At 41.3% G+C, this 15,135-nt stretch overlaps 1 protein-coding gene across 1 annotated transcript; it reads left to right on the forward strand.

The window, feature by feature from the left end:
* The first annotated feature begins 1,132 nt into the window (after positions 1 to 1,132).
* Positions 1,133 to 14,919, forward strand: PSMC6 (proteasome 26S subunit, ATPase 6). Its single transcript, XM_074996220.1, has 14 exons — positions 1,133 to 1,275; positions 2,545 to 2,624; positions 2,957 to 2,996; positions 3,190 to 3,242; positions 7,089 to 7,156; positions 7,617 to 7,731; positions 8,936 to 9,023; positions 9,566 to 9,627; positions 9,717 to 9,840; positions 10,206 to 10,267; positions 11,329 to 11,449; positions 11,547 to 11,627; positions 13,486 to 13,557; positions 14,440 to 14,919. The coding sequence occupies exons 1-14, from the start codon at positions 1,149 to 1,151 to the stop codon at positions 14,556 to 14,558; spliced, it is 1,212 nt and encodes a 403-aa protein (XP_074852321.1). The 5' UTR covers positions 1,133 to 1,148; the 3' UTR covers positions 14,559 to 14,919.
* The last annotated feature ends 216 nt before the right edge of the window (positions 14,920 to 15,135 follow it).

Below are 15,135 nucleotides of genomic sequence, written 5' to 3' on the forward strand. Positions count from 1 at the left end.
AAGAATGAAAAATGACAATACCAAAGCAAAATAAGGTGCCGAAAAGAGTGAGGCAGAATTTGCATTTTTTTTTCGATTTAACAAATGCTTCTCTAGCCTTTTTCTGAAATGCAGTGATCCTCAAAGAACAATCTAGCTTTAAAGTCTTCTTTGAGCTTGAGGCTAAGGTCAAATCGCCTTCCTGCTCTCCCATGACTGGCCTCTGCCTCCTCCTAGAGAGGGCATTTACAATCTCACAGCAACAACACATCTAAAATTGCACTTTGCTGTAAGTAATGTGCCAGCAGGAGATCAATACTGCTGAATGATTTCGGGAGCATGTCCTTTAGCGATCATTTGCATGAAAATGCAAAGGCGTGCGTGTGTAGTGAACTCAAACATCTGACCAAGCGGGTCTTTGCCCACAAAAGCTCATGCTCCAAAATATCTGTTAGTCTATAAGGTGCCGCAGGACTTCTCGTTAACTTCGAAGATACAGGCTCACATGGCCACCTCTCTGATACATGCAATGTTTGCAAACACAGCCTGATGGGTAGCAGGTGAGGCACACTCAGACACTGTGCTTGCGAGTGGGGAAGCATTGTCCCTCGCAGGCGCGTGTGAATTTCCCAGGCTACCGCCTGGGGGGCTGGAGGCCTAAGTGAGATGGATGAAAAGGAGCCCCTAGGTATGAACCCGGCCCTGGCTGCTGCCCACTCCTTCCGGCAGAAGGGTTACATCAGCACAGGGGACCCAAGGACACCAGACTCAGCGGAGTAAAGCAGAGGCAGGACCCGGACTTCTACGGGACGTCTGGAAGGACTGAGCCGGGGAGAGGAACCTTGTGCAGACTCCCGCCGGTGAGGTGATCTGTGAGTGCCGAACCTTACGCCTGCGGCAAGCACCGCCTGTGCGGGCAGCTAAGCGGGCTGCGCGGACGGCTGCGGGCAGCTGGGCCGATCGCGGCCCGCCCCTGGCCCCTTTCCCGCTGCGAGCTCCCGGCGCTAGGACCCAGCGGGGTGATGGGGCTCGCGGCAGGCGGCCCCCTGCCCCTCCGCGGCGGTGGGAGGCGCTGTCGGCCGGGGAGGGGGCGGGGCGGGGCGCGCGCGCGGGGCAGGGCGGGGCGGGGCCGGGGGAGGTGGCGGCGCGCGGCCCTGCCCCCGGCGGCCATGGCCCTTCCCGGCATTCCCTATGAGCGGCGCCTGCTCATCATGGCGGACCCGAGAGACAAGGCGCTGCAGGATTACCGCAAGAAGCTGCTGGAGCACAAGGAGATCGACGGGCGCCTCAAGGAGTGTGAGCGCCGCGCGCCGCCGGGCCAGGGCGGGAGCCGGGCCGCCGCGCGCCCGCGCCCGCACCATCGGCCGAGCCGCCGCACGGGGCCCAGCGGCCTGGCCGGGGAGCGGAGAGAGGAGAGTGGCCGGCCCGGGCCCCGGGGGCGGGGGGCGGCCCGGGCCCCCGGGAAGCAGGAAGTGGGGAGGGGCGGCCGGGCCCGTTTTGGGTGGGGGCTGGGGTTGCCATCTGTCCAGTTGCACAAACCCGATCTCCCTGGCCCCGCCCCCTGCCCTGAGGCCCCGCCCCCGCCCTCACAAGGGTTCAGGCGGTGTGGGCTGCGGGAGGGGGTTGGGGTGAAGGGCGCAGGAGGGGGTGGGAGGTGGGGACTTCAGCCGGGCAGGACTTACCTCCAGAAGCAGCCGGCCAGCCTGGCTCCTAAGTGCCGGTGCGCCAGGTGGCTCTGTGTGCACCTGGCACTGCTCCCCCAGTCCCACAGGCTGTGGCTCCTGGCCAGTGGGACCTGCAGAATCAGTGCTTGGGGTGGTGGCACCGTGCAGAGGCTCCTTGGCTGACCCTGTGGCTGAAAACTGAGGGACACGCCAGTTGTTTCTGGGAGCTGCATGTAGCCGGGGCAGGTGGGGAGCCTACCTTATCCTGGCTGTGCTGCCGCTTGGACTTTTAACAGCTATTGAAGTGTCTCACATTGGGTTCAGTAGCTACTGGGAGGTCGATTCTGGGATACTTCTGACTAATCTGGGAGGGTTAGCGCACCTGGAGGCTCATAGTTCCTGTTTTGCAGCCCCTGGGTGTCCATTGTGGCTGGGATGGGGGCTCTGACCACTGCCCTGATCCTTTGAAAGGGGGCAGGGGGGAAGGGTTGATTCTGTGCTTACGGAATCCACATCTTGGAGAGACATGCTCTATCCCAGCTCCGTCACCCTGACTGGTTGTTAGGCAGTGAGGGGTTAGGCTCAGCCCAGCTAACACTCTTGGCACAAGGCCAGAGATATATGTGACTTGACAGGTGATTAAAGTCCTTTGTTTTTTCCATTGGCATTCTCTAGACCTTGGTCTAGGATACCTGGGCCGCAAGCCAGAGTTAATAGCTGAGTATCGTTGTACTGGGATAAAGTTACTGCATTTAGCAAGAATAGCCAATTGCCGGTTCTCCTATATCAACTTTACCCTGAAATGGTTAAATTCAGTTATATCTTCTCTGCAAATTGGCCAGCCCTGGCATTTGGTTGCTAGTAGATTACAGTTGTAGCAAATCCTTTTTTCTCTTTCCAGTAAGGGAACAACTAAAAGAGCTTACCAAACAGTATGAAAAATCTGAAAATGACCTCAAGGCTTTGCAAAGTGTGGGACAGGTACGTGTTATATATAATGACACACTTTATATGGCATTGTGTGGTAAGTTGTGTGTAACAAATTATTGTCACACACATTTAAAATTGAAGGATATGAACAGGATATGATACCATCAGAGTAAATGCGTGAGTACACAGAGTGGATTTATTTTTAATGGCTGTTCCTGGTGTATGGAATGAGAAAGAAATAAAATTAATAGGCTTCTCCTATGGAGCAAAACAGGGTGTAGCAGATGACAAGCAGAAACAGAGTTGTGAGTATGTGTTAAATATTCCATATACTAATATAATTTCATAGGTGTCACTAATACTATTTTTCATTTTTTCCAAAGATTGTTGGTGAGGTTCTTAAACAGTTAACAGAAGAGAAATGTAAGTTTCTTAAGTTCTATGTTTTACTTTTTTCAAAATTCTAGTGTTCAAAATAAGCCAATAATTGATTTTTTTTTTAATGAGTGAAATAGAGCATTACTAATTAGACATCACTCTGAAAATTTTGTAAAATTGCTACTTCTTTTGCATCAGCAATTAAGGGGATTAAAAAGTAATTTTCTCTTGTGTCTAGTCATTGTGAAAGCTACGAATGGACCAAGATATGTGGTTGGCTGTCGTCGTCAGGTAACTGCTTTGCTCAGTTATTTTTAAATATCTTGCTCTGCTATTAAGTATTCACTGTTCATATGTTACATTTTTAAAATTAGCAAGTTCATACTTAACTCTTTAAGCAGCTTGGCCATATAGATGTGATGCTCTCTTCACACTAGTGATAAGTAGTGACATGCAAGTAATGCTGAAATGAATTCATGAGAATAGTAAAGCAAAGTGTAAACAGTTCAGGACATTGGGATTTTCAGCTTGATTTTTCTTCTAAAGTTAAGTATAAGCTGTTAAGGCTATTCCAGAAACTCATTCCTTTAATGTTTAGAACCCTAATTTCTAGCCTAAACCTATTCATGGCCACTTTATCTCCATTTTTTTCCTGTGCTATGCTTAGTTCTTCTCCCTCCCTGGTGTTCTCTCGTTTGCTGTATTTAGAAAGTGTAATCCTGTTCCCTCTCGGTCTTTGTTTTGCTAGGCTAAACCAGCCAAGCTTTTTTAGTCTTTTCTCAAGATAGTCTCCATTCCCCTTATCATCCCAGTGGTACTTCTCTGTACCTCTGCCAACTTGAATTCTGCTTTCTTGAATGAGCAAGTTTGTCCACGCTATTCCCGATAAGGTCTTAGAAACTTGGACTCTCCATCACTAACCACAGGGTCTGCACACCTTTCCTTTGTGACCTTTTTCTTTAAAACTCAATTCAGACTCTAGTGAATTAAGCCTAACTCATGGAATTGTTTTTCCCCTTGAAATCCTGATAGTCTGCCCCACTTGCTCCTTATTTTTTTTGTAACTATCAAAAATTAGCTACAGCTTTATTATAGGACATGTCTAGCATCTGGTGTCTGGCCATGAGAGCTAAGTACATTTCACACAAAATAATCTCCTTTCTAGCCATGCGAGCAGGTATAAACTTGCCACTCCTGGGATTTTTGTATAAATGTGAGGTGCTGGTGTTACAAAGGGCTATTGCAGGAAATGCTTGTCGTCTTCACTTTTTTCCTGCTACCTCATGTACTGCTGTCAAAATGAAAACGAAGAGCTGATGCTATTGCTTTTGCCAATTATGACATTTTGGACAGTTGGTGCTGGAAAGAAAACAGTAAAATCCTGTTAATGGGCTACTGAATGACATGGACTGAAAGTGTAATCCATTTATGATGTATAGCAGGGAATAGCCAATCTGATGCTGTATTTTTTTAATCTACTTTCCAAGATGATTTTCAGCCACTTTTTATATAAGACCTGTTCATTGAAAGTGTTCTACAGTTATAGAACTAGCAGATGGAGCACAAATTAATCTTTAGGTGGTGATATTGCTATGCAGTTTCTTTATGTAGAAAACGAGAAGTGAATACAACTGCATATTAAACTTGAAACTTGCCCTTTAACAGTATCTTCTAAAGAAAGGATGACAAAATAGATGAAGGGTGAAAAGTCAACTTTCAGGAAGATGTAAGCAATCTTACACTTCTGTTTTTTTAATCATTCAGTGTTTTTAATATTCTTGGAAGGAGGTAGCTATTACTGGGACTTCTGACATAATCCTAATAGTCTCCCTTGTTTAGAAAAATTTAAACAAGAAGGAAAGATACTTTTTCTGTAAAGGAAACAATGTGACATAATAATAGTTTGTTAATCTGCACAAGAAAAGAAGGAAATCAAACGTCATTGTACATACTAACTTTACACTTAAAAAAAAAATACAAACCGGTTGATAGACTGATTAAAGTTGCAAGTGTTCTGCACTCCTGATACATTCTCTGGGTTCCTCAACTGTTAATGTACAAAATTGAAGTTGAAAACCTTTGTAGACTGTGGTTTATTAAAAACATTCAAAAAAAAAATCTATGAAACATAAAGTAGACTGAAGTATTCGTTTGGATTATGTAAATTCTATTTGCCTAGACAGCTTTACACTTTACAGAATGGCTTTAAAAGACTGCCCAGAATTTGATATTCAGATGTCGCTTTACCAGTTTTTTTTCAATTTCCACAACATGTTCATTCTGTTTTTGTCAAGCGATGTATATATGTGCTGGGCTTCTAATGGTATTTAGGGAAACGAAGAGGTATTGGTGCTGTCCAATAAATGCTTCCAGTTACAGAGGAAAGGAAAACCAATAGCTCAGTCTGCCTATCATCCTTGTAGGATTTCTTTAAGGGCCCAACTACCTGGCAAAATTCAGAGTTGTGGTACAAGTGTCACAATTGTTCAACAGTGCAATAAACTTAGTCCCATAACTCTAAATCTTGCTGCGTAGATATGCTTTGGTTCCTCAGTTTTTGAAAACTTCAAAACTACAGTGTGACACACTAGTATTTGGCCAGTTTTTCCATGTATCTTGACAAACAGTGGCTAAATATGTACAAAAATACACCTGGGAATGGCATGTCTGGAAATTTTTTTAACTTGAGTAATCCAAACTCTAGTAGCTGCATAGTTTTTAGAACTTCATTCCCTAGATCACAGATGGGGAAACTTTTTTTCAATGGGGGGCAGTGACCCACGGAAAAATCAGCTGGGGGCCATACACTGGAGAGAAGCAAGACAAAAACAACCTAACTGTCCTAGCCCCCAAGTGATAAGGGAAAAAAAGAGAGAGACGTTCACTTCACCCACAAAACTCGGGGCGAGCTAGTGCTTATGCTCCAGCCTTGTTGTGGGGGGTGGCGTAGAGACTCTGACTTGTCCCAGGGCTGTAGCACAAGTGCTGGCTCACCATGGTGCAGGGGGAACCCCTGAGCCTCGCCCCAAGCTGGCTCCAGGTAAGCCAGGGCTGGATCTAGTCCACGGGCCATAGGTTCTCCCACATGCCCTACTCAGTTTATATAGTACAGGCCTGCTTATTGTAAATAGTGCAGCAGCATAAACAAAGCATTTTGTATGGAATTAGAGATACAGGTTGAACCTCTCTAATCCTGCACAGTGTTGTCCAGCAACATCTGTAGTCCGGTGTGAATGCAGTTAGCTGGATGTTAGGGGTGTGGCCAAGTTTCCTGTGGTCCCATAAAGTTTGTTTCCCGCCGCCAGTCCTGGCTCTGTGTTCTGTGCTGCTATTTAGCTGTAACTTACCTCTAAATGTCTTCTAAGAGCCCAGTAAGCTGTGGAAGTGTTGGTAATGCTGCTAGACGATATTGATTTCCTGTAGTTTGGCACGTTCTCTCATTTGGCACCAGACGCATCCCAAGGATGCCAGACTAGAGAGAGGTTCAACCTGCACCTAATTTTGGGGCATGGAAGGATTGATGTGAATGGGCTAGCTTGCATCTGAGCAAGACAGGTGTAACTCTTGAATAAAATATTTTAGTCTTGTAAAATGCCCAGAGCCTAAGCATGGTGCCAGGCAACCAGCATATATTTATCCATCGCTGTTCCCTAAATGGTGAAATATCAAGTGAAATAGTTTCCTGTGTACTGTCCTGGCACGGATTAGTGTGATTTTGTTTGGTGCAAGTGGGTCTGCCAAGTATGGAGAGTACCAGAGTTCTGATTTAGGCAGGATATCCATTTTTTAATTGGCCATTTTTTGTAAAACTTGCAATTGCATTGCAGATAATGCAGTGTGAGGGGTGAAGCACCACCATGAGTCAGGACTGAGCTGAGCAGCAGGAAGCAGAGTGTAGGAATATGTGGCCAGCAAAACTGCCTCTCCAAATTGCAGGGGTGTTGTAAACCATTAGATTCCCATGGATCAGTTCTCTTCACTTGCATGTGAGGGAGAAGGAAAAATCACCATCTGAATTCTTGCTGAGATTAAACTCTTTCTCTCATACCAAACAAGAACAATTACTGCAGAAATATGGAATTCCATCACTTGGCTGTTTGAGTCAATTTCTAATACAAAAATCTCTTGTGAAACTAGCTTGACAAAAGTAAGCTGAAGCCTGGGACAAGAGTTGCTCTGGACATGACCACACTAACAATTATGAGGTAAGCTTTTGCCACCAATTTTTTTCTTTTGTGAAGGATAGAGTTGGTGTAAACATACTGCAGATGCTAGGTATGGATAATAAATCTTAAAGTGCTTTAAAAAAACTTTCAAGTACATTGTATGGGCAGATACTTCAAGGTCGACCTCACTGATTTTATTACAGCTGGACAAAATGTATTGTTTGAAATGACTTCTTAATCAAAACAAACTTCTGTAGAAAATGTTTGATTTTTGTTAGTTATGGGTATTTTGTTGAAAATTGCCCCAAATGTTTAATTTTTAACAGTTTCTAACTACCCATTTAAGTTTTATTGCAAAAGTGTTTTATAAATTTTGAGGGAAAATGTCCCCTTTTTCACAGGGAAAACAATAATTTGTCAACCAGCACAAAGTGTATTTAAATGACTGAATATCATCTGCGCAGAAAGAAAAGATAATATCTATGTATTAATGTTACAGATACTTGCCAAGGGAAGTGGATCCATTGGTTTACAATATGTCTCATGAAGATCCTGGAAACGTTTCTTATTCTGAAATTGGAGGCTTATCTGAACAAATCAGGGAGCTGAGAGAGGTACTGAATGTTTTAATTACAGAAATATGTACTGAATAGGGGTATCTACTCAGAGGAAAAATTGTACTTCGTACTGAGCCAGTTGGGCAGGTTGCAAGGTGTAGAAGTCTAATGCATGCTATTTCAAGATGTTCAGAAGAGGTACATATGCTGATAATTTTCTGACAGGGAACGGGGAGGGTTTGTCTTTCTGCATCATAAGTATATAAATAACATCATGTTATATATATTTTTATCTTAACTTTAATATTCAGTCTCATGGTTATTTATCTACCAGACTAGCTTTATACTTCCACCTTATTAACTTAACGGAGGAAGGAGAGATTTTTAGGACATGATTTAAAAACAACTTTTTGATCTCCAGAAGTGTACATAGTGCTCAGCAAAGCCTCATAAAGTATAGTGGCTGCATACCAGGTTGCTAGTTATCTCACTCTGAGGAGTATCACATGCATATCAATAATTCAGGCACAAGAAAGTGTGGAGATGCAAATGAGATCAACACTGGGAAGCTGTACTGTTGTAGGCGGGTTTGAAAGCAGCTTCCAGTTGATGGGGGTATCATAAAGTAACAGTGCAAAGCAAAGTGGAGGAGAATGACAAAGCGGTGTTTGCACTGGAATAACTATTGAAATAATTGGAGTTACTCTGGATTCAGGTGTGTGCTAGGGATAGAACATTGTCCAAGGGAGCAAGCTACAAGAAAGTTTTCAGACAAGACGTAGGAGGGATTGGAATAAGAGCAAAGATGGAATTGCAGTGCTCCTCAGAGTTAATCCATAAAGCAGGCAAGGAAAAGCTCCCTTGCAGCATTTCTCTAGCCAACTCCTTTTGATCCTAGAGGATAGCCGTGTTAGTCTGTAGCTTCAGAAAAAACAAGCAGTCCTGTAGCACTTAGACTAACAATTTTACTTATTAGGTAATGAGCTTTCGTGGGTAAGATCCACTTCAGACTGGCTTTACTCACGAAAGCTCATTCCTAATAAATATATTTTAGTGTTTAATGTGCTACCAGACTGCTTGTTGTTTTTTATCCTGTATAAAGAGATTGTATTTGGGATTCTAGGAGGAAAAAATACAAAAATTATTGTGAAGTCTGTAGAAATATATTTATGGGACAATGTATACCATAGTGTCTAAGCACAGAGCAACAGAGACAAGGATCTGTTTAAAACTAAAAACTGCTTACTGCCTTTTAAATCAGGTAATAGAGTTACCACTTACAAATCCAGAATTATTCCAGCGTGTGGGAATTATACCTCCAAAAGGCTGCTTGCTGTATGGTCCACCTGGTGAGTACAATATGTAGATGTCTTTTATTATCAGTTTTGAATTCTGGCCATAATTAAGGCAGATTGAGACCGCATATCCTTAATCCTGTCGTCTCGGCATCTGAATTTCAGTTCTTACAACAGCGGTCTTCAGACTTTTTACTGTAGACCCCTAATTGTCTCATCCATGCATCCCACTCCCTGGGGGCTTGAGCAAAGCTGGGACTCTGGGAGTGGGGAAAGTGGATAGGGATAAGAGTGTGACAACTGGGAGGTGGGCTGGGGCCAAAGCATGGGGCAGCAGTGGGAGTGCTGGAGTGGAGCTGAGAGATGTTCCTACTCTGCTCACCCTAGGCTCTAGCTAAACATCCCCGTTCTTCCTCTGTACCTCTCTGGGTGGTAGGGATATGCGCTACAGTTTGGGCACCTCTCCCTTACAATGTAATTGGTGCTGAGCTGCCCCCTTGGGAACCTGTGGTTGCAGAAGTCTAAAAGGATACACCCCTGAAATATATTTGGCAATTAGTCTGCAAGATAATCACTTTCGATCTTTGTCCATTCAGGTACTGGGAAAACGCTCCTAGCCAGAGCTGTTGCAAGCCAACTGGACTGCAATTTCTTAAAGGTAAAGTGACAGCTTTATTTTCAAATAGTGATGGTCCCTCTGGTTGTACTTCAGTCTGTTTGCTCATGTTACCTGTTCATTTTCAACAGGTCGTGTCTAGTTCTATTGTAGACAAGTACATTGGTGAAAGCGCTCGCTTGATCAGAGAAATGTTCAACTATGCCAGAGATCATCAGCCATGTATCATTTTCATGGATGAAATAGATGCTATTGGTAAGGCTAATGGACTGTAAGATAGCTAAAGTCTCTTGAAAATATTTAAGCCAGCTCTGACGTTAATCTCTAAAAAGACTAATATGAAGTTGATTATCAGGGAGCCTTTCTGTGCAGCATGAACGGAGTAAAGGAGACTTTTCCTTTCAGCTTGCTCTTGGAACCATTATAGCTAACTTAAAAAGAACTGTTTGTTTGTTTGGATCTTTGACCAAGATACATAGCACTCTTTAACGTGCATTTAACTGTACCTAACACTTGATTTGATTTTTAGTACTTTTAACACCTTTTTTTAGCTTGGAAACCATTTAGACCCTTAACTACATGGATTTTTTTTTAACTTCTAAATTTAATATGCACTATAGGTGGCCGTCGTTTTTCTGAGGGAACTTCAGCTGACAGAGAAATTCAGAGAACCTTAATGGAGGTAGGTGTCCAAAATGCAGTCTTTTGTAGTAAAGTGAATAATAAATATACAAATCAATATTATCAGAATTGTTAGAACTGTTGCTGCATTGGTGTCATGTTAGCAGGGATACCACACCAAAAAGAAGGGCAATTAAAACTGAGATCTAAAACACATGGGCCTCTTATTTGCATGTAATTAACTTCAAAAGTGACTTGAGTCTTTATCTTCCAAGGCTTGAACTCAGGCTTTGCTTCGTCCCCAAGAGCTGGCTACACCAACACTTAAGATATCTTGTTTAGATGTTGGAGGGCATACACTCTTTCAAGGGAAGAAATCTCTGCAGATTAGAGGCTTTCTGTTCAGAAGATGTCTAATGTTTAATGTTCAAAATGCATATTGTCTTCAGTTGGGATAGTAAATACAACCATGAACTAAGTTAATTGGAACCAGAACAATCAGTCATGCAAAGAGAATTTTTTTAAAACCCAAAATCAGTAAAATATTCTTTATAAGAATTCTAGGACTGGTGGTGCGAATATTGGTCCTCACCCCCCGCAGTATGGTTTGTCAGTTTTCTGAGTCCAAAAAGAAGATATATTAAGCAACTATATTTGCCTCAATTCTAGTATAAAAGCATCACCGCTAATAGTTCCTTTTCCATAGCAGAACTAGAGATATCTAATTAAATGTCCTTAACGACAGTTGAATATTCTAGGGGCTGGTCTCCAAACAGTTTGTGTGAACCATCCTTTGTGCAATATATTGAAAGTGCATAGCTGCCAATTTCTGGCATTTATTATTTGGAGGGAAAAAGATTATTCCATAGTTGAGCTATTTTTTTTCTGGACTCTTATCCATATTTCTTTAAGATCCCCCCATTATGAAATACATGGAGATCTGTGGTATTCTTGGATCATCACATTTGTTAAGTTGGTAGTATTGTTTTAGGATTGTTTCCACAGATCACTTTCACAAGTGATCATTGCAGACGAAGTGTGTGGAAGACAGCATGAGCTACTTATGAACATAGTAAGTTTGTTTTTTAAATTCTGTGTTCAAAAAAAGTCCATTTCTTCCAGTTATTGAATCAAATGGATGGATTTGACACTCTGCACAGAGTTAAAATGATCATGGCTACAAATAGACCAGATACTTTGGATCCCGCATTGCTGCGTCCTGGAAGATTAGACAGAAAAATCCGTGAGTTGAGACATCTTCTTTCTTAAGCACGTGTAATTCTGCACATTGCCCTTGGTCACCCGTTTCAATTTAAAAAAACCCAAACTTCTCTCTTTAGATATTGATTTACCAAATGAACAAGCCAGATTAGATATACTGAAGATTCATGCAGGTCCTATAACTAAACATGGTGAAATAGGTAAGTATGTAGAGCTGATTAAATACTACTTTGAAAGTTAAAAATGAGGGGAGGGTGAACTGGTTACCCTAACACCAACCTTCCAAAAATGCTCCTCAATGTGGGTTTTTTTTTAAATAGATTCATACTGGACTTCATTTTGTTGAAAATGTTGAGGGTTACGGATTTAGTAACCCTCCTAAATTTGGCTGTGAATTAGAGAAACTGATTTGACTCTTTCCTTTGTTATGGAACACCTTGCTGTAAGCAAACATTTCCATTATCATCCTCCCAAAAATAAATACATAAAATCCTGTGAACTATATATGGGTTTCAGAACAAACAAGTATATTTCTGTTCAAAAGGAAAACTCTGAAAGTTTTGAGCAACTAAAAAGTGAGTTTTACATGGAAATCTTTAATTGCGGTGATACTGCTGTTAAGTTTTGCTGTGCCTTGAAGAAGAATGCACTTGCTGTTAAGGAGTAGGGCCTTATGTGGGACATGGCTGGGATATGCAGCTGTAGAATGAAACAGAGAAGATAATAGTCAGTTATGTCACTGCAGAATGTCCAGAATCTTGATGGCTTCATTCTGAGATTTCCTTCAGGAAATCTGTGACAAGCAATTTCAGAGTGTCAGCTATAATGAGAACTTGGGAAGAGGGGAAGAATTCCAGGGGTCTGGTGAAGAGGACATGAAAACAGGAAAGTAAAGATAGTGGGAACAGCTCATCTCTTCACCGCCAGTGGAGGGCTTTTTCCCTGGCTGTAGTGTTTCAGATGTGAGATGGGAAGAGGAAAAGTACAGCTGCCCCTCCCTCACAGAAGCCAGAGGGAGGATCTCAGTTTCAGACACCTGCTACCTACAGCAGGTTACAAAAGAGAGTGGTAAAGTTGAATCCAGATAGCCTCCTGTAAAGGAACCCCAGCACATACTTTTCCAGAGAGATGAGTATAAGCTGTATTATGCTCTCTAGCAGGGTACTTTCATGCTTGGACCTAGTGTGAGGGACAGCAGTTTTGTGTCTGTCTGGTCAGTAGGTGTCAGACTTCTCAAGTCCTGGCTATAACTTTTAAAATTCTTTGGGAAGATAAGCAATCTACAAGCTGTTTCCATTTTTGTGATCTTACCAATATATGGACATTTGTTAAACTAGAATGCCTCGCACTTACAGTAATAACTCAGGTGTCAATACTAGTCCCATGTTTTCAGATTTATAACATAAAATAAAAACACTTTTTTAGCTAATGTCCCTTGTGGCGTTCATAATGAAAAGGGCAACTATTTTTAAAAGTCTGGTGAATATCAGATTCTTCGTTTAAGATAGGTGAATAAAAAGTTATGGAGAAATGGTTTTGCTAATTCAGACCCTCAATATTTTGTACTAATTAAAAATTGAATATGCGGTCAAAAATTTGGAGCTCTGAAATGTACAGAATTTGTTAGTTTATGCACCCTAAAATCTAACCCTGGTATACATTTCGTGCATGTGTAATGGTGGTAGATGGGGCTTTTAATGCCTTTTTTTTTGTAAATCCCACTGTAAACACTAGAGTTGTGTAAGGGGGTCAAATTATGGCTATTGTGGGAATAATGTATGTTTGAAATTATTTTTAGATGCATCTGAATCTCAACTCTAACATACATCTTTTTCAATTCTATTGTATGTATATGCAAGTTAAAAATTACTGGGGTTATTTTATCTTAGCTGAGCTAGATTTGTATGTAGATGCAGGTACATCAGTGTAGCTGATAATTTTTCACTTGCAGTGAGAATCAAAGCAAAATGTTTGGTATTTTATAGTTGATTCTGCACTGCAGTGGAACATAAACTGATTCATACATCTAGATAATTGGCGTTCCTGTTTCATTAATAGATTATGAAGCAATTGTGAAGCTTTCAGATGGCTTTAATGGAGCAGATCTGAGAAATGTGTGTACTGAAGCAGGTAAGAGGCTTCTCGCTTGTATCTGTTTGCTCAGTTCTTCATTCTGGTATTCTGAGGCTTGCTTTAAATGCTAAATACTTGTGGCTCATTTTTCTGATCTGTTTTTAGTATAAATGAGTATGAAATTGAAAATTGCATTGTTTCAAATGCATTCATTCTTGAGGGTCAGTTAGCATTTGCATTTTTATATTGGTGCTTGAAAACTTTGATTAACAGAAGAGTTCTTTTAGTGTGTTTTCACTAGTAAGTTTCAGAGTGCTATAAAAATTCATCTCTTGGAACACTGGCATTACGGTGAAATTCAAATGGGAAGGGACCTGTATATATGCCCCTACGCTTAAACTGTGGGGGGAAGTAGTAAAATGAAGTTCCCTGAAACCAGATGAAACATGTCTACCCATCTTGGACAACACTGCTTTTTTTTATGGCTTATGCAGTGATATAAGCTGCACAGAAAGTAATACTTTGGATTGCTATCTTATGCGTTCCAGCTTAGTCTACATCAAAAAAAAATCATCTGCTCAAAATTTGTCTAGACTGGGAATCTGACTGGCATAGTTGTAATGGACTAATAACTTCAGAGCTAAGGTGGTATAACTGCATTGTCTGGGTGCTCCTTCTGTGAATAAAAAGGTGACTTTATTCCAGAATATTTACTCTGCTTCTAAACATGTCTGAGGTGTATGAAAAAGAAAAAATACAAAACTGATTAAAGTTACTTACTGACTTTCCATATGGAGTATGTAACTTTTAACTTCAATCCTTTCAATGTTTTAATTACAAAGTGATAAACTTTATGCAATGTCTCAGTTCTCTGTTAATTCTGCTAATAACATTAACTGTATATAAATGTTCAGCAGGTTTTCAAATTGTTCTTCACAGGTATGTTTGCAATTCGTGCTGATCATGACTTCGTGGTTCAGGAAGACTTCATGAAAGCTGTTAGAAAAGTAGCTGATTCTAAGAAGCTGGAGTCAAAGCTGGACTACAAACCTGTTTAAATTAACCACATAGTTTATGATCAACTGCACTGCAGATATTGGATTAATGTATAGAAAAAGAGAAATAATGATGTACCTCTTGGCTATGATCTTATTACAAGTGAATGTTTAACACCATAAGCAAGTAACTGATGCAAGCTACAGGTCGGCAATGGAAGTGTGTTCTGTACAGTTCTGAAAATGTGGCAATTGTTGCTGCCCAAGTTAAGAAGTAAGATGTATTCTCATAATAATTACTGTGTGGCTCTCTAAAGATACCCAAATGGTTGAACTCGGCAAATTTTAAGAAAGTCGGTGCATTTTCTGGCATTTTATATCATTTTCCTTCCTCAACAGTTGAATAAAACTTATTTGTCTTTCATATGTACCTTCTCTTTACCTCTTCAGTTAAAAGAGCAGTCATTATAATTCTTTAGGTACTGCATGTGCTGCTTACTTCTGATATTAATGATCATGTTCCATTTAGATAAGTATTTTGATAAATAACCTATACAAAATTCTCCATTGGTAAAATTGATGTCTCCAGATACATTGTACCAAAAGCACACATCAGGAAATGTAATCTAATTTAAAAAGC

This window comes from Carettochelys insculpta, chromosome 6 (genome assembly GCF_033958435.1).
Source record: "Carettochelys insculpta isolate YL-2023 chromosome 6, ASM3395843v1, whole genome shotgun sequence".
NCBI lineage: Eukaryota > Metazoa > Chordata > Testudines > Carettochelyidae > Carettochelys > Carettochelys insculpta.

Bases quoted from the DNA above. Each gene is read 5' to 3' on its own strand.
- PSMC6 (XM_074996220.1), top strand. From the start codon at position 1,149: ATGGCCCTTCCCGGCATTCCCTATGAGCGGCGCCTGCTCATCATGGCG. The intron at 10,268-11,328 runs GTAGGTGTCCAA...CATTTCTTCCAG, and splicing joins TTCAGAGAACCTTAATGGAG to TTATTGAATCAAATGGATGG. The intron at 11,628-13,485 runs GTAAGTATGTAG...TTTCATTAATAG, and splicing joins AACTAAACATGGTGAAATAG to ATTATGAAGCAATTGTGAAG.